Genomic DNA, 18,825 nt, shown 5'->3' with positions numbered 1-18,825 from the left:
ACCCAGTTGGCATACGATTTTCTATTCCAGAAAGCCAGTTGATGAAGGATGCAACTGGAGCTAACTCTTTCAAGAGTTTATTTACACAGCTACAGATTATAAGCAAGCACCTGCTAACCCAGCAACCACAGTTCATGTCAATGTCCATTTATAGGGAGGTTTAATGCTTACTACCTACCTCCAACTAAACATAATTAACACACAATTAACTTAAGAGGCTTTATAATGGAAATGCATTAGCCAATTCTCATTAGTCCAGTAAACAGAGAGAGAGAGAGAGAGATAGATAGAGAGATAGTCTTGTGCTATGAACCTGCCCACCCAATCCCTCATAGTTTAGTGAGAAGAAGTTGTTGTGTTGTTGAATCCACCCATTCCCTGGTAATGCCAATGATTCATCTGTTCAATGCCCCATTGTTCACCAAGGTGTAGCAATTGGTTGCATTCCCACCTCTGTATCAAAAGGTTTTGGGTTCAAGTCCCACTCCCAAGATTTATGCACATAATCTCAACTCACACTTCTGTGCAGCGCTGTTGGAGATGCTGTCTTCTGGATGAGACTTTAAACCATGATTTATTTTCCCTCAGGTGGATTTAAAATATGCGCACAAGAACAGGGGAGCCCTTCCCGTTGTCCCAGCCAATAGTTACTTATGAACCCAAAAGCTAAAAACAGATGATTGCGAGGAGGATAGCAGTAGGCTTCAAGAAGACATAGGCAGACTGGTGAAATGGGCAGACACATGGCAGATGCAGTTTAAGGCAGAATAGTGTGAAGTGATGCATTTTGCGAGGAAAAAGGCAATATAAACTAAACTGTATAATTTTAGATTTTTTTCCTTAGCTCTATAAATGAAGACATAGAATACATCTCAAGGTGTTGTATAAATGTAATTATTTTCTTTTTTATTATTGTATTCATGACAGGAAAATCAAAATGCCATTGCTTATACTCTTCATCATTGAGGACACCCCCTACTGCAGTTACCTCAATAGCAGCACAGGCGGTGTAGAGGTATTGGACTGAGAAAGTTAGTAGGATTGATATGAAATTACTGCATGGAGACATAAAAGAGATTCATAAAGCTGTATAACTTGTACTGCATAATTTGTGTTTTGTTGAAATCAATACAAACGGAGTTAAAAACCATTATTAACATAAATCACCACTGACACTGTTCCAGAAAATGGCCTAAAGCACCCCTTTTAAAGATTATTTGCTGCAAGACTTTGTTTACTTGCTTCCCAAGCAAACATCCCTGCTGTAATCACTAATCCTGTCCACAAGAGGTCACAGGAAAAATCCAGAGACACAATTGCTCCAATTTAATAAATCAAAATTAAACTGTCCCTTGCAACAGAGAGACCAAATCTGAAATAAAAACCGATAATGCTGGAAACACTGGGTAGATCTGGTTGGATCTGTGGTGGGAGTAAGAGAGATGAGGAAGTTACTGACCTGTAATGCCAACTCTGTTTCTCTCTCCAAAGATGCTGCCTGACAGGCTAAATATTTCCAGCATTACCTACTTTTATTCCTATGATACAAAGGCTGTGAACAGTGCAGTATTAAAGCACAATTCTGTTGCAAATTGCATGAGCTGATTGGTACAACACAGCACCAGGACAGGTCAGGATTAAGTTCAACTCAAAACCTGAGCTTATTTTCACAACATTGTTGAAATGGGGGCTAAAATAATAAAAGGGATCTGTGTCCATTTTCCTATCACAGCTCTGAGTGTCTGAGAGCCAACTACAGGTGACTCCCTAACTCTGGGAAGAAAATAGACATTTTTCTTTCATTCCAAAAAATAAGAAATCATTCAGTAAATTGTACATTTTAATATCTCAACCAGAACAAGTTTGAAAGATAATTATTGTTGACACTGAATATTTTTAACTGATGCTTGTGGCTTTAAGACCATAGGAACATACAAGCTTCAACTTATACACTATTTTAACAGAGATATTTCTTTCTGTTGTTCGTGTGTATTCATAGCCTCCTTTTGCCTATTGTAATGATACAGCACAGAAAAAGACCATTTAACCCCATCATGCCTATGCCAGCTCTTTGAAAATGCTAGCCAATTCATTCCATAATCTTTCTTTTCCCCATAGCCCTGCACATTATTCCTCATCAAATATTGATCCAATTCTCTTGTGAAAATTTTTAATGGTCTGGAGTTTGCAGTGAAGCAACAGCACTAGCCGTTGACCTTGAAGAAAGCTGCCTGCAAAGATCTAGTGATCCTCGTGGCTTGGTTTTCCCCTTTCCCAACAGCAGGTTGCATCTGACACTAAGTCATTGAGATCTCCAGGCGTGCAGCAAAAATGATATCATCAAACAGGGTAAGCAGCCAATCACATTGAATAATGCACACAGGCGGCAAACCAGTACGTTAAAAACATTGAATCCTGCACTTTTAATCTCAATTTTCACAGAATAACATAATAAATAATTACTTTTGATTGGATTATGATGTAAGCTAAAATTTCATTAAAACATATTATTTATTTCAAAATCGTCTTATCATAATGGAGAGGTTTGCTTTCCAGGGCCAATGAGGGTGTTTATCAGTAATTATGATGCTACAACACTGGTACAAACCCAGTTACACCTCATTCAACAAGGTGCACCTTGAGTATTACCGAAAAAAGAGACATGTCGAAGCTTTTCATCTTGCACTCATCAGGACACTCACAAGAATACCAATACAAAGGGGATGATAGCAAACTATCTTATCCAATCAAAAAAAATGGAATATATTAATAGAATAGGAAATAATTTATAGGGATATCTTCTTTTTTGAAAACAAAGTGACATTTCAAATTTGGAACTAGTTTTGCAGCACCATGCGGAGGTTGGAAAGGTAGGCGAGCTGTCTTTCAAATCACCTTAAGGCAACAATGATAATGACAACTGCAGGTGCTCAGGAGCCAGCAGAAAGACCATGAGGTTAACCTCACCGGAAACATAACGCCACCATTCCAAACATGCCTGACTGCGCAGTGGAGCATGAGAATTTTGGAACGCGCAAGTACCTTTGCTACATCTTCCTGGAAGGCCATGAAGTTGAGATAGGAAATGTTGACCAAGTCTGGGCCGTAAACCACGGTAACCATCCTGTTCTCCAGCCGATTTCCCTGATTTCCAACATCCAACAGCTCTCGGAGCTTGGCATCCTGCTCAAAAGAGAAAGTGGGCGGTTGTGAAATGTGTCTCTTCTGCTCCAGCTTAACAAAACAATTATTCAACAGCAGGCAGATATAATCACTACCATTATATCATTCAAAGGGATTTAACTCATCACCTTAATGTATATAGGCATACTTATTAAGGTTCATGGAAGTTTTCTTTCTCCTTCAAAGAAAACCTGTTTTTACCTCTATCAAGTTTAGAGATGTCAATCCTGGGGGGTGAAGCACATTCTGCTTCTGGTGTGAGAATCAAGTCCTCCCTTTATCAAACACACAATAAAGCTATTTCTGTTCTTGCCTATCTCCCAGCAACAGTGAGAACACCACCTGGTGCATATGTAAGAATCGTTGAACTAAACAGCGCTCACCTAAACAGTCGCTCTCAATGATTTGTCAGGTTGGCATCAATTTATGTCAAAACATTTTTTTAATTCTTCCTGGGATCTGGGGGTGTCATAGCCCAGCATTTATTGTCCATCCCTAATTTCCCTTGTTCAGAGCGCATTTTAAGAGTCAACCACATTGCTGTGGGTCTGGAGTCACATGTAGGCCAGACCAGGTAAGGACAACAGATTTCCTTCCCTAAAGATCATTAGTGAACCTGATTGGTTTTTACAACAATTTGCAATGGTTTCGTGGTCATTATCAGGCTTTGATTTCCATATTTTTATTGAATTCAATTTTGACCATCTGCCATGGTGGGATTCAAACCTGGGTCCCAGAACATTACCCTGGGTCTCTAGAATACCAGCCCAGTGACAATACTGCGCCACCATCTCCCCCTCAACTGTGTGCAGCTTTTGAACCTTAGACTCTGGCAATGCAACTGAAATTTCACAAACCTCAAATCCTTTTACAAAGGGTTCTTACAGTCAGCCGAGTGAAGAAACCTACATTCTACCATTCCTGGTCAGGCTTAAAACCTGGTTGCCATAGTGACAGAACAGGACCCTGTATCAGTTGTTACATGAATGTTAATTTTTTTTTTCTTTCATGGGACAAGGGTGTTTGTTCCTGGCAACATCAGCATTTGTTGCCCATTCTTAATTGCCCTTGAACTGAGTGGCTTGCCAAGCCATTGCAGGGCTAGAGTCAAACACACAACTGTGGATCTGGAGTCAGGTCAGGTAAAGACAGCAGATTTCCTTCCCCCAAAGGGGCATTAGTGAGCCAATTAATGCTAGCTGTGCTGTCATGTTCACCATTAACTGTGACTAGTTTATATTCCAAGTATATTAATTGAATTTAAATTCCACCAGTAGCCTGGGCTCTGGATTACTTGCCTAGTGACATTACCATTACACCGCTACCTACTTGTGCGCTTGTATCATGTTCCTTTCTTTGGTCGAATGAAGTGTTAACCTAAGATACCCTTTGTCTATTTAAGTGGATCACATGACACTATTTACAGAAGACAGGCCTTCTTTAAGTGTATTCATAGAATCACACAGTGCAGAAGAGGCCCTTCGGCCCATCGAGTCTTCACCGACACGTGAGAAACACCTGACCTACCTACCTAACCCCATTTACCAGCACTTGGCCCATAGCCTTGAATGTTACGTGCCAAGTGCTCATCCAGGTACTTTTTAAATGATGTGAGGCAACCCACCTCCACCACCCTCCCAGGCAGTGCATTCCAGACCATCACCACCCTCTGGGTAAAAAAAGTTTTTTCTCACATCCCCCCTAAACCTCCTGCCCCTCACCTTGAACTTATGTCCCCTTGTGACTGACCCTTCAACTAAGGGGAACAGCTGCTCCCTATCCACCCTGTCCATGCCCCTCATAATCTTGTACACCTCGATCAGGTCGCCCCTCAGTCTTCTCTGCTCCAACGAAAACAACCCAAGTCTATCCAACCTCTCTTCATAACTTAAATGTTTCATCCCAGGCAACATCCTGGTGAATCTCCTCTGCACCCCCTCCAGTGCAATCACATCCTTCCTATAATGTGATGACCAGAACTGCACACAGTACTCCAGCTGTGGCCTCACCAAGGTTCTATACAACTCCAACATGACCTCCCTACTTTTGTAATCTATGCCTCAATTGATAAAGGCAAGTGTCCTGTTTGCCTTTTTCACCACCCCATTAACATGCCCCTCTGCCTTCAGAGACCTATGGACACACACGCCAAGGTCCCTTTGTTCCTCAGAACTTCCTAGTGTCATGCCGTTCATTGAATACTTCCTTGTCAAATTACCCCTTCCAAAGTGTATCACCTCACACTTTTCAGGGTTAAATTCCATATTCAAGGCTGACACAGACAGATTTTTGATCAGTAAGGGAATCAAGGGTTATGAGGAAAAGGCAGGAAAGTGGAGTTGAGGATTATCAGATCAGCCATGATCTCATTGAATGGCGGAGCAGACTCGATACTTCTGCTTCTACGTTTTATGGTCTTCTCAATGTCCTGTTTAATGTTCCTGTGAAACACCTGGGGCAGGATCTTTACCTGGCGTGCGGGGGGTGGGGCCTGCTTGCCGACACGTAAAATGATGCAGGATGATGTCGGGCGGAACTCCCGATGTCACCTTGTGACATTTCCATTTTCAGGCCTTGGTGGGGGGGGGTGGGGTGGAGGGTGCAGCTGAATCAGCTGTGTGCCCGCTGACCTGTCAACAGCCTATTGAGGCCATTGAAAAAGTAATTGAAATAATTAATGGACCTGCCCGTCCAACCTTAAGGTTGGCGGGCAGGCCGGGAGACCTGGCGGGCTTCAGAGAAAGCATCAAACCTCATCCATGGGTGGGATGAGGTTTCATGAGGGTTTAAAAAAATTTGATAAATGTTTGATTAAAAGTGATAGACATGTCCCAACCCGTGTGACAGTGTCACATGAGGGCACAGGTCAGGGAAATTTTATTTTTGCCCCTTCACCATTTTTAAATTTGGTGCCGATCTCCCTGAGGCAGCACTTAGCCTCAGGGAGATGAGTGCACTCTTGGCTGAGGGATTTCCCCCCACCCTGCTCACACAGGGAGCGCATAGCGCTTCCTGGTGGACGTCATGCCCACGTAAAATGGCGGTGCACCCCTGATTGGGGGCGCCAATCGAAGGCATGCCCGCACTCATCCGCTCCTGCACTAGGGGGGAAATTTCTTACCCTAGAAATGCTTCACTATATGAAGGCATCATATCAATGTAAACTGTTGTTGTCTTGGCCAATATTTATCTGTCAGCTAATAGAACCAAATATTCTTACTGCTGTTTGTAGGATCCTGCTTGTGAAAATTAGCGACACTGTCTACAAAACAACAACGCCACATCAAAAGTAAGTAATTGGCTGTAAACATGGTTTTGGATATTCTGATGGCATAAAAGGCACTGCATGAATAGAAGGTCCTTCTTTCCTTAAAACAGAGGGTGGTAAATTGGATTAATGTCCCATTAAAATGACAGGGAGAGAAAATTGACAGACATGTGACACGTCTTCATGTGATAACATTATGGGCAGCACGCGGTACCACTCAAATCCACAAATGGAAATTATTCAAGAAAAATTAATCAAGCATAACCTTCCATCTGAAACAAAAAAAAAATTGTTCGGAAACACTCAGCAGACCAAGCAGCATCTTTGAAGGGAAGATTGGGTGTGGATCCTTTGTCAAAATAAAAAAAAAATCATCCACCTCTCTGCAGATGCTGCCTGACCTGCTGACACTTTCCAGCATTCCCTGCTTTTGTTTTTGACTTACAGCTTTCTGAAAATTATGTTCTACCTGTGTTACAACAATGACCACGCTTCAAACATGCCTCACTGGCTGTGACATGCTTTGGAACGTCCCGAGGTCAAGAAAGGCGCTATAGAAATGCAAGCCTTTCTTTCTTTTCAACTGCTGCAGAAGTCTATTTTCCACTGAAAATCCAATTTAAGATGGTCGACATTTATATGTGGATATTAACATTCTTCCCTAACCACTCTTTCATCCTTTAAGAGGCTCCTTATAAGCTTACTCGTTGATCCAAGTTTTTTGTCACCTGTCTTAACATCTGCTTTTTGTGGCTCAATGTTACCTCCTGCCTGATAATGCCCCACGTGAAGCACCTTGGCGTTTTACAATGTTCAAGGTGCTATATAAATGCAAATTGTTGTTGTTGATGCTTAGATGCTGCTTCAGGTACCTCAAAATTAAAACCCCAAAGCAGCACAAAGCACAAGGCCAGGGTTTATGATCCAGTGTTTTATTTTGCTGCCTTTACTTAATTGAAATGCTTAGGCTCAGTTACAAAAGAATTGCCATTTGTTACCTGCACACACCCAGCACTGAATAAAAAAAAAGTCATCTGTGTAATCACTGAGATAAAACGACTGATTTTGTTGTGCCCGAGCTAATTAAGACCATGGTTTCATCAATTTGAATGCAGGTCTCATCAAACATTATCAATCAAACCTCTCTCGCTCAAAACTCCAAGTCAAAAGCTTTTGTAGATTAATCTGTGAGAAAGTTCTCACCTTGACTAAACCCCCACAAATCCACTTCAAGGACAAAAGCCCAGGAAATTTCTAGAAATTAAGTGATGGCTCTGAATGATGGCACAATGGGCAATGGTGTCTTGCCACGTGTAAAATTCTATATTGAAGGAGTGTGTGGGGCAGACAAGTAATGAGATGAATGGGGCTGCAGTCTGCCACTTTACCCTCTACCTGGCACATACTTTATGAAAAAATGTTGCAAATTAATATTTTACTAGATTACAAAGCATTTTCCAATATTTACTTAGTATTTTGTTCCATTTGCCCACTAATGGCATTCAAACCTGCTTTGTGTATTAAAGCACAGGGTTGTTGAAATGTCAGTGCTGAGCCTAAAAAGGAATAGATATCTTATCATGTCGAAGAGAAAGTGGAAATAATTCAACAAATTTCAACTTGACCTTGACATTGCTCCTGTCAAAATAACCTACATGTTGCTGGCAACTTTTCTTTTGCAGAGGGCATCACAATCCAAGTTTTGATTAAAGAGGCATCAACCTGAAATGGTTAACTCTGTTTCTCTCTCTCTCTCCACAGCTGCTGATGAACCTGCTGAGCGTTTTCCAGCACTGCCTGTTTTTAAGTCAGATTTCCAGCATATGCAGTATTTTGCTTGCATTTCTCCATCACTGCTATCATTGTTGCTGTAGAAACCAGCTACTTGGAAGACAACGAATTGGGTGCACGTATATCAGATGTGCATGGTTCCTTCAAAACCAACAAGGTAGCAGAGATGACAGGCATCTGTTCACAGCTCCTTCCCCTTTGACAGTGATGTCGAGGAATGAGACTGTGGGGGTGGAATTTCCAGCGGTGATGGTGGTCTACTGTAGCCTGAGTGGGAGAGCCAGAGTGTGGATGAGTTTCTCAGGGGTTTCCACCGGTCCACTGCCAAAATTGTGGGTGGCCACCTGTGAGAATCCCCATGGAAATCCAACCTCTGACCTTAATGGAGCATTGTTCGAAGAAAGAAAGAAGGAAAAGGAAGACTTGTCTTCGTATGGTGCCTTTCACAGCCTCAGGGTTATGAATTTCGGGCCAGTGTCTCACCAGCTCAGGTGGGTCAATAAAACCGGTGGTGATGCGGGGATGGGGGTGGGAGGCAGGACTGGGGAAGGAAGGCAATGGGAATTTTGTTTGTTCCCCCCCACCCCCCACCACCTTTGAATGGATGGATAACTATTTGTTACAGCTTAAACTAACAGGCACTTTAGAATAACGTAACTTGTACAGTTTATATGAATGATGAACAATAACATCGTCCAGACAAAGGCAAAGTGGTCCTGAAAGCGCTGCCCCCATTTTCAATGACTGAGAACTTTAATCGGCGATTCCACTTCTCGCCTTGTCCGAAAGAACAAAACTGCGGCGCTTTCGCGGTGATCGCAATCCCCCCCCCCACCACCGCGCCCCGCCCCCCCCCCTCATGGGGACAGACCCCCCCCCACCCACCGCCCCCTCATGGGGACAGACCCCGCCCCCTCACCCCCCCGCCCCCTCATGGGGACAGACCCCCCCCCACCCACCCGCCCCCTCATGGGGACAGACCCCCGCCCACCCCCCCGCCCCCTCATGGGGACAGACCCCCGCCCCCTCATGGGGACAGACCCCCCCCCACCCACCCGCCCCCTCATGGGGACAGACCCCCCCCTCCCCACCCGCCCCCTCATGGGGACAGACCCCCCCCTCCCCACCCGCCCCCTCATGGGGACAGATCCCCCCCCAATCCCCCCCCACCCCCTCATGGAGACAGACCCCCCCCCCCCGCCCGCCCGATGGGGACAGACCCCCCCACCCAACCCGCCCCCTCATGGGGACAGACCCCATCCGCCCCCTCATGGGGACAGACCCCCCCCCAATCCCCCCCCACCCCCCACCCCCCAATCCCCCCCCGCCCACCCGCCCGATGGGGACAGACCCCATCCGCCCCCTCATGGGGACAGATCCCCCCCCAATCCCCCCCACCCCCCCCACACCCCCCAATCCCCACCCCCCCCAATCCCCACCCACCTCCCCCAACCCCCTCATGGGGACAGACCCCCCCCCACCCACCCGCCCCCTCATGAGGACAGAACACCCCCCCCCCACCCACCCGCCCCCTCATGGGGACAGACCCCATCCGCCCCCTCATGGGGACAGATCCCCCCCCAATCCCCCCCCACCCACCCCCCCCCACCCACCCCACCCACCCCCCCCAATCCCCCCCCACCCCCCCCCCAATCCCCTCCCCAATCCCCCCCCACCCCCTCATGGAGACAGACCCTCCCCCCACCCGCCCGATGGGGACAGACCCCCCCACCCAACCCGCCCCCTCATGGGGACAGACCCCCCCCCACCCGCCCCCTCATGGGGACAGACCCCCCCCCCCCAACCCGCCCCCTCATGGGGACAGACCCCCCCCCACCCGCCCCCTCATGGGGACAGACCCCATCCGCCCCCTCATGGGGACAGACCCCCCCCCAATCCCCCCCCACCCACCCCCCCACCCACCCCCCCCCCGCACCCACCCCCCCCCACCTCCCCACCCCCCCCACCCACCCCCTCATGGGGACAGACCCCATCCGCCCCCTCATGGGGACAGATCCCCCCCCAATCCCCACCCACCCGCCCCCTCATGGGGACAGAACACCCCCCCCCCACCCACCCGCCCCCTCATGGGGACAGACCCCCCCCCCCCCACCCGCCCCCTCATGGGGACAGACCCCCCACCCACCCGCCCCCTCATGGGGACAGACCCCCCACCCACCCGCCCCCTCATGGGGACAGACCCCATCCGCCCCCTCATGGGGACAGAACACCCCCCCCCCACCCACCCGCCCCCTCATGGGGACAGACCCCCCCCCCCACCCACCCGCCCCCTCATGGGGACAGACCCCCCCCCCACCCACCCGCCCCCTCATGGGGACAGACCCCCCCCCCCACGCACCCGCCCCCTCATGGGGACAGACCCCCCCCCCCACGCACCCGCCCCCTCATGGGGACAGACCCCCCCCCCCCACCCACCCGCCCCCTCATGAGGACAGACCCCCCACCACCCCCCAACCCACCCGCCCCCTCATGGGGACAGACCCCCCACCACCCCCCAACCCACCCGCCCCCTCATGGGGACAGACCCCCCGCCCCCAGTGTGATGTGCCCGCTTCCATTGTCACAGCCGGAGCTGAATTTCTCACGCAGAGAGATCAACAGATGATCGATCAAACCGTAACCAATTCCCCTTTTTACAACTCTCAGCCGAAGCTATAATTGCAATCTCTCTTGTCTGAGCCGATTACAATTGGAAGTGCGATGCCGCTGTCTGTGTGCACTGCATTTTATTCATATTCATGTTGCGGACTGGCACCGAGGTCTAATTCTTCTTAACTTATCTGTCACTTTCATTTCACCCCGTCCGCCCAGAGCGTTGTGTTTTGTCGGTGATTTTCCTTTCCCATTAACCCAACAAGTCATAAAGAACCTACAGCTTTCATCAGCCAATAAGACCTCCAAGCCCCCCAACCAACAGAAGACACCTTACAAATTGAACTGGTGCAATTCAAAGATGCCGATAAGAGGCTAAAGTTTTTTTCCCTCTCAGGCTGCTGATGGTTGTTTGTCTCTCGCCTTCTTTTGCTTTGCTTTGTGAAGGGCTCTGCCGGGCTAATCAATCGACACAAGTCAGAACATCCCTTGAACTTCAGACAGGGGGGTTGCAGAAGAATTTAGGGGTCGCCAGCTCGTTTTTAAATTTTGCAACAAGCTGCTGCTGTGCAACTTCCCTTTTCATTATACGCATCTCAAAATTTGGTACGTTGGCTAAAATCAGTGTGAATCAGTCCACAATAGGAATTGCTGAAGATACTCCGAACAGTCACTGTTGAGTGAGCACAAGTCTGTAATATCGCCCAGTCCTAGGAATTCTGTGACTTGACTACCAAGCTGATCTGTAAAAAATCACTTCGTGCCGATGCAGAACAACAACTTGCATTGATGTAGTGCTTTTAATTACACGCTATTAAAATCTGGGCGGCCCCATATTTTTTTTGTTGCAAAAGTAACAACACGCTGAACGTAATCAATTATTGTTGTTAAGCAGTGATTGGTCTGGCAAAACGAAATGCTTTGTTGAGGCAGCTAACATCTGATTTATGGAAGGATTCTTAATGGGCCTATAGGCTGCACGATCTGAGCCGTTATTTGCACTCTGTTTTACAGAATTGTATTCAGCAGGAGCAGGTTAAAACTAGAATTGGTGGGTTGGAGGCAGGTTTGGGTCAGGAAATAGATTTCTGAGAAATTAACCCACTCCCACCGTCTCACTCCCCCAACCAAACGTGCCAGGTTTTTCATGTTAACATGCGTCTCTTGAGAGTAGGCAAAGTGTGACCTGTTTTGAAATGCAGCCTAAAGACATCTCCTTCTCAATGACTTAACTAGCCAATGGGGTAAAGCAATTGGGTCCCACAGTGGTATGGCCGCTAATCTTTTACCCGTCAGCATTTAAGATCAAATCCCGCCCAGATTGACAGGATGCCAACCCCCTTTCTGCGGGCCACAAGGGTTTTAATTGGAATTAGCTAAAGTGGTTGTTGTGTTCCATTGTTTGGTGTCTGATTTTGTGTGTCTGTTGACTGTTCTCTGTGCTGTGCACTGTTAGTCAAGGGTGGGGTTTGAGAAAGAGAGCTGAGCTAGAAGCTAGTGGCTGCAGACAAAAGCTTTTGGAATAAAGGGCTGAATTTTCCCCCCATCGGGGGCGAAATTGAATGGCGGGCACGCACAGGCGCGCTTCTGATTGGCGCCCCCGATTGTGCCTGCCCAGCGTGACATCTGCACAGAAGTGCTATGCGGGAGGGGGGTGGAATCCCAAAATCAAGAGTGCAGCCTCAGGGAGATCATCTGTAAATGCAAAAAACCTAAAAATAGACAAATAAAATTTCCCTAACATGTCCCCTCATGTGTTGGGACATGTCCCTAATTTTCACACAAACTTTATTAAAATTTTTAAAAACCTACATGAAACATCATCGCGCCCCCATGGATGAGGTTTCATGTTCTTTCTACTTCACGCCGGGGCTCCTGGCTGACCCACCAACCTTAAGGTTGGACGGGCAGGTCCTTTAATTACTTTCAATGATCCTGTCAATGGCCTCAATTGGCCCGTTGACAGTTCGGGGGGGCATGCAGCTGATTTTGCTGTGCCCCCGCCTTCCTGAAAATTTAAATGGGGCGGGATGACGTCGGGAGTTCCCCTCGAAGTCACCATGCGTCATTTTACATGTTGGCGAGCGGGCCCCGCCCCCAACTCGCTGACGCGTAAAATCCTGTTCAAAGTCTTGTTCCCACGCAGAACCTGGTACGTCATCTCTGCATATTTCCAAGGTATAAAAAGCAATAATGGTCTCAACCCAAGTTCTTGGCCAGCTCAAGAAATCCTCAAAATGGCACAATTTATCCCTGAACTAGTCATTTAGTTCAGAGAGGACGGGCTGAATTTTTTTGACTGAGGCTGAAGTCCCTCTGCTGGGGGCTGAGGGTGGAAACTGACCCCGCTCCAGCCAGAGGTGGGACCTTGGGAGACATGTTCCTGGCGGCAGGCAATTAAGTGGCCTCCGCTGAGGGTGCTGTGCAATCAGAGGGCTGGCGGCTCAGCAGCGCCACTGCTGGCAGGTGGCCATTGCTGAGATTGCAGCTGCATGGAGAGAGCACCGCAGTGGCTGAGGGATGTGTGGTTAGGGCCACTAGCACCGTTGCCCTCCATGGGCTGAGGAGTGTCCAAAAAAGTAGTGCCCCTGCACCTCTGGAGCCCACTGGGAGGCCATGAGGTTTCATTGGTGGATCCCTTCTCCCCAAATGGATAAAATGCCCATGGAAGTGGAAAGTGTTCCTTAATTGGCCATTTAAGTGGCTCAGCTGGGCTCCAGGCAAACGGCTGACCACTTTTCCCGTCAACGGCAAAATCACATGACATTGTCTCAGCCCAGTTAAAAGGGGATCCAGCCTTTGTGAATGACCAGGGTGGGAGGTGGGTACTCCAGCTTTGCAAGCTATTTCTCCCCCTGGTATGTCCCGGCAGACCAGCGAAGGAGCAGGCAGAGGGAATAAATTGCATTTACCGGTTGTCAATGAATAAGGTGGAATGGCACATCAGAGAATACTCCACAGCAAGATCCAATCAACGGAGATGATGAGGTTCAGAAATGCTCAGGGTAAATAAATGCATCAAATGACTTCTATTTTAAACCACAAAAAAAAACACACTCTAAATCTAATTCACGTGGAATTTCAGATGGTTTAAAGACCCGACCTAATGCACCTATTGAATAATCTAGTTGTACCAGCACTTGCATTAAAGCCAAAACCATTATTGTGAAAAAATTATTTTTGATAATTGCCTGTCCATACGATATTCTGTTTGTATTGATAGGACTGTTGACTTTCAGCACCAATGATCAAGACTAAATATATAAACTTCAAATATCAATATTTTCTAAAAATAGATTATTCCAAGAATCCTGTCTGAGAGTGCCACAGGTGTACGGTTTGAAATAAAATAGCTATTACATTCTGTTCATTACCCGTGGACCCAGGGGTCTTCTATCGCCGGTTTGCAAAATATTGAGTGGGCCTGGTTCTGTGGGTGCAAAGCCACACAATGAGAGGTGACCAACTGACCCATTGTCACATGGTCAATTAGGATGTGGCCTGGATAGGAGTGGACGTGGGGAAGATGTTTCCATTAGTAGGAGAGACTAGGACCCGAGGGCACAGCCTCAGAGTAAAGGGAAGACCTTTTAGAACAGAGATGAGGAGAAACTTCTTGAGCCAGAGAGAGTGGTGAATCTATGGATTTCATTGCCACAGAAGGCTGTGGAGGCCAGGTCATTGAGTGTATTTAAGAGCGAGATAGATAGGTTCTTGATTGGTAAAGGGATCAAAGGTTACGGGGAGAAGGTGGGAGAATGGGGTTGAGGAACTTATCAGCCATGATTGAATGGCGGAGCAGACTCGATGGGCCGAATGGCCTAATTTCTGCTCCTATGTCTTATGGTCTTATGGTGATCAATCATGCCATGATCAAACCTCCAGGTTTGCTACTTCCCAGTAGCGGTATCAAAATCACCTTAATAACAGTAATTAAAAATAAATCACCAATCCTGAAGGGTTGATAGCCTGGGGCTACAGATTTAAAATGATTAGCAAAAGAACCCAAGGCGGCAAGGGGGTTTATTTTTTTTAACTCAACAAGTGGTTAGTATCTTGAATACATTGCCTTATGGGGTATACAGATTCACTCATACCCTCCAAAAGAGAACAGGATAAGCACTTGGAGAAGAATTGCAGCGACACAGGGAAAAGATCCAGGGGGATTGGGTTGCTCTTTGAAAGAGCTGGCACAGCCTCAATGGGTCAAATGGCCTCTTTCTCTGCTGGTCCTATACTAGGTGTTGAAAAACAAAGTCATCAATTTCAAACTGCTCATTAAACATTCCACACACCTCAGGCTTGTGACTGATAATGAATAGGAGATGCTTAAACCAGAAATTCCAGCGGCCGTCTGTCAAATTTGCAAATGCAACAGGAATCATTTTGACAAGAAAAGATATTGAGTCTCAGCCAGCCTATTTTGAGCAGGTCTGATTTAAGCCCAGTTACACTACTGCATATTGTAACCGTATAACCCGCTTAAAAGGCTACTGGCAAAACTGATTCTCATTTCCTCTTCCAATACTTGTCCCTGTGGGAGCCGCATTTAAATGCTGAGTCATAGAGCTATGGCCAGCAAATGGAATATTTTGTATGTTTAAAAAATTGCAGAGTGAGATGAACAGAAATTTTAGCCATCGTCTATTTAGTAACTAGAAGGCAAAATGCTCCATTTATCTTTGTATGGAGAGAGTCCAGCAGCACATGCACTTACTTCAGAGATATTCCAGGGAATGGTAGAAAGTGTCAAAAATATGTCAATCGACTGTTTGTTCTGTCCCCGAGCGTGCAGTGCAATGACATCATGACCACTGCCGCTCAAGATTCTGCAGCAAGGCAGAATACAAGGGTACACACTGAGGATGACCACATACTGCAGCACAATCTGGAAATTTTGCGGTGGAAATACACTAATTATCGCTGCCAAAACCATGCTGGGCTTTGTCAAAGAAAAATTAATAATACTTTATGCACAAACCAAGAACTCTCGAATCTTTGTTATTTTTAGTTGCCCATTTTAGTTTTACTAATAAGGAGGAGGAGGGAGGGGGAGGAGAAGGGTTGTTAGGCCAGGCGTTGCATTTGGAGGAGGAAAGTCATTTAATCGAACCTCCAGGAATATTTCCAACCAGAGTTGACATCCCTACTCCCAGCCCTTGTTGTACCCTTCTCATTGACGCAGTCATGCTGATATGGCCTTATGTTGAACAACACTCAAGAAGCTTGACACCATCCAGGCCAAAGCAGCCCACTTGATTGGCACCACGTCAACAAACATTCACTCCCTCCACCACCGACGCACAATGGCAGCAGTGTGTACCACCTACAAGATGCTCTGCAGAAATTCACCAAGGCTCCTTAGGCAGCATCTTCCAAACCCATGATACTACCATCTAGAAGGACAAGGGCAGCAGATAGATGGGAACACCACCACCTAGAGGTTCCCCTCCAAGTCACTCGCCATCCTGACTTGGAAATATATCACCATTCCTTCACTGTCGGTGGGTCAATATCCTGGAGCTCCCTCCCTAACAGCGCTGTGGGTGTACCTACACTACATGGACTGCAGCAGTTCAAGAAGGCAGCTCACCACCGTCTTCTCCAGGGCAATTAGGGATGGGCAATAAATGCTGGCCCAGCCAATGAAGCCCACATAGCGTGAATGAATAAAAATAAAAAAAACCCTAAGCTGATGCAAGCCCTGTAATGAAGCAGCCAGAACCAACAGTTTAAAGACTTCTCACAGCAGCAGAAAATGCTGGAAAGACTCCGCAAGTCAAGGGGGGGATAGAGGAACAAAGAATAAATAGGAGGGCAATGATAGGATGGAAGGCAGGAGTGCTTTTTTTATTCATTTATGGGATGTGGGCGTCACTATCTAGGCCAGCATTTATTGCCCATCCCTAATTGCCCTTGAGAAGGTGTTGGTGAGCTGCCTTCATGAAGCGCTACAGTCCATGTGGTGTAGGTACACCCACAGTGCTGTTAGGGAGGGAGTTCCAGGATTTTGACCCAACGACAGTGAAGGAACGGCGATATATTTCCAAGTCAGGATGGTAAGTGGCTTGGAGGGGAACTTCCAGGTGGTGGTGTTACCATGTGACTGTTGCCCTTGTCCTTCTAGATGGTAGTGGTTGTGGGTTTGGAAGGTGCTGTCTAAGGAGACTTGGTGAGTTCCTGCAGTGCATCTTGTGGATGGTACACACTGCTGCTACTGTGCGCCGGTGGTGGAGGGAGTGAATGTTCGTGGATGGGGTGCCAATCAAGCAGGCTGCTTTGTCCTGGATGGTGTCGAGCTTCTTGAGTGTTGATGGAGTTGCACTCACCCAGGCAAATTGAGAGTATTCCATCACACTCCTGACTTGTGCCTTGTAGATGGTGGACAGGCTTTGGGGAGGCAGGAGGTGAGTTCCTCAACACACAGCGCGATGGCAAAAGGGACAATGGGTGCAAGGCAAAAGTGGGTGATAATGGGACAATTAAAATGACAAAATTTCGACCAATTCTTGGTTCGTGTAATACTCAAAGATGGAATTAGTAATTTTTCCTTGTGGAAAACCTGACATGATTCCTGCAGCTATAATAAATGCACCGCAACATTTCTATTATTGTGCTGCAGAGTGTGGCCATCCTCGCTGTACTTGTTTGTTCCCCCTTGCTGTAAGCTCTTGAGCAGAAGTGATTATGATATAATTGCGATACATGTGGGCAAGCAGAACTAAACAACCACTTTATTTTCATTTAAGGAACAAGAGTGTTTAAAAGCCTAATGAAAAGAAAAATACATTTTATTTAATGGCCCTTTGAATTTTCTCCTGGGTTCCTCACAGCAATGTCCTGGAGGTTGAAAGATATATTGGCCTTGGAGGCAAGTGAGGCGTAGATTTACCAGAATGATGCCTGGGCTCCAAGGGTTAAAGTGTGAGGAGAGATTACATAAACGGAGGTTGTATTTCCTGGAATTTAAGAGGTTAAGGGGTGGTTTGATCAAAGTTTTTAAGATACTCAGGCTGGAGTATAGGGGGATAGGGTAGAGAGGTAGGAACTACCTTTACTGGTTGGGGAGTCAAGAACTAGGGGGCGTGATCTAAAAATTGGAGCCTGGCATTTCATGAGTAAAATTAGGAAATACTTCTACATGCAAAGAGTGGTATCAGTTTGAAACTCACTTCTGCAATTAGCAATTGATGCTAGATCAATTGTAAATTTCAGATGTGAGATTGATGGATTTTTGTTAGCCAAAGGTATTAAGGGATATTGGGGAAAGAGTGATATAATAAATGGAGTCCATTGAATGGCTGAATCAGCTTGAGGGGTTAAATGGCCTCTTTGTTCTGATGTTCCTATGCTGGTGCCTGCAACTCTGGGACAATCCCGGAAGTTTTTCAGCCTGAGTTGGAAAGTGAGTGAGTAATGTGCTGACAGTTACTGTTTAGTGAGCGTAGGTGTTTCATCAGTTATGGGGCGGGAGAGAGGAGGAATGACTGCAAACGGCAAATTAGATCTGCAGTACATACCGAAGAAAGAAAAGCATTTACGAAATTATTCAAACACTAGACCTTTATCAGATAGAATCTGTGGGAAAAAATGAAAGCATTGCTCGGATTCCTCTTCTAATTCCTTGCTGTTTAAATTGAAAGGCTTGTGAGTAAAAATAAGTCAGTGTGTCATATTCCATTTAAAATATTGGATTAAAATACTAAAGGGTTTAATTTGCTCTTTACACTATTTTCAGGAGCTGAGCTAATGTGCTCAGGTTGAATTCTGTCCACATTGTTTTAACACGAACCTTAAAATATTTAAATTAAACAGTTCAACTACATTAAAATAGCACTGATTGGAACTTAACAATCGCATGTTAACTCATGCGTTAAGAATAGTGCTGGAAAGAGATTACACCTCTAATCTCTACCTCTGAGATCAATAGCAGGGGAAAATGAGACATTATTATGATTAAGATTGAGGCT

General features: G+C 46.4%; 1 protein-coding gene across 1 annotated transcript in view; it reads right to left on the bottom strand.

Moving 5' to 3' along the window:
• The window catches only part of plcb1 (phospholipase C beta 1), a 315,255-nt gene extending 307,146 nt beyond the window's left edge, over nucleotides 1-8,109 (bottom strand). The window contains exons 1-2 of the mRNA XM_078556434.1: nucleotides 8,077-8,109; nucleotides 3,043-3,183 (exon numbers count right to left, since the gene is read on the bottom strand). Of these exons, the coding sequence (XP_078412560.1) occupies nucleotides 3,043-3,123 (81 nt within the window). The 5' untranslated portion in view covers nucleotides 3,124-3,183; nucleotides 8,077-8,109. The remainder of the gene's footprint in view (nucleotides 1-3,042; nucleotides 3,184-8,076) is intronic.
• Nucleotides 8,110-18,825: the final 10,716 nt, after the last annotated feature.

The sequence above is a fragment of the Cetorhinus maximus genome, chromosome 14 (assembly GCF_964194155.1).
Source record: "Cetorhinus maximus chromosome 14, sCetMax3.hap1.1, whole genome shotgun sequence".
In the NCBI taxonomy this organism is placed as follows: domain Eukaryota; kingdom Metazoa; phylum Chordata; class Chondrichthyes; order Lamniformes; family Cetorhinidae; genus Cetorhinus; species Cetorhinus maximus.
The sequence above is the reverse complement of the archived record's forward strand: the minus strand, read 5'-3'. Positions and strand labels throughout refer to the sequence as shown.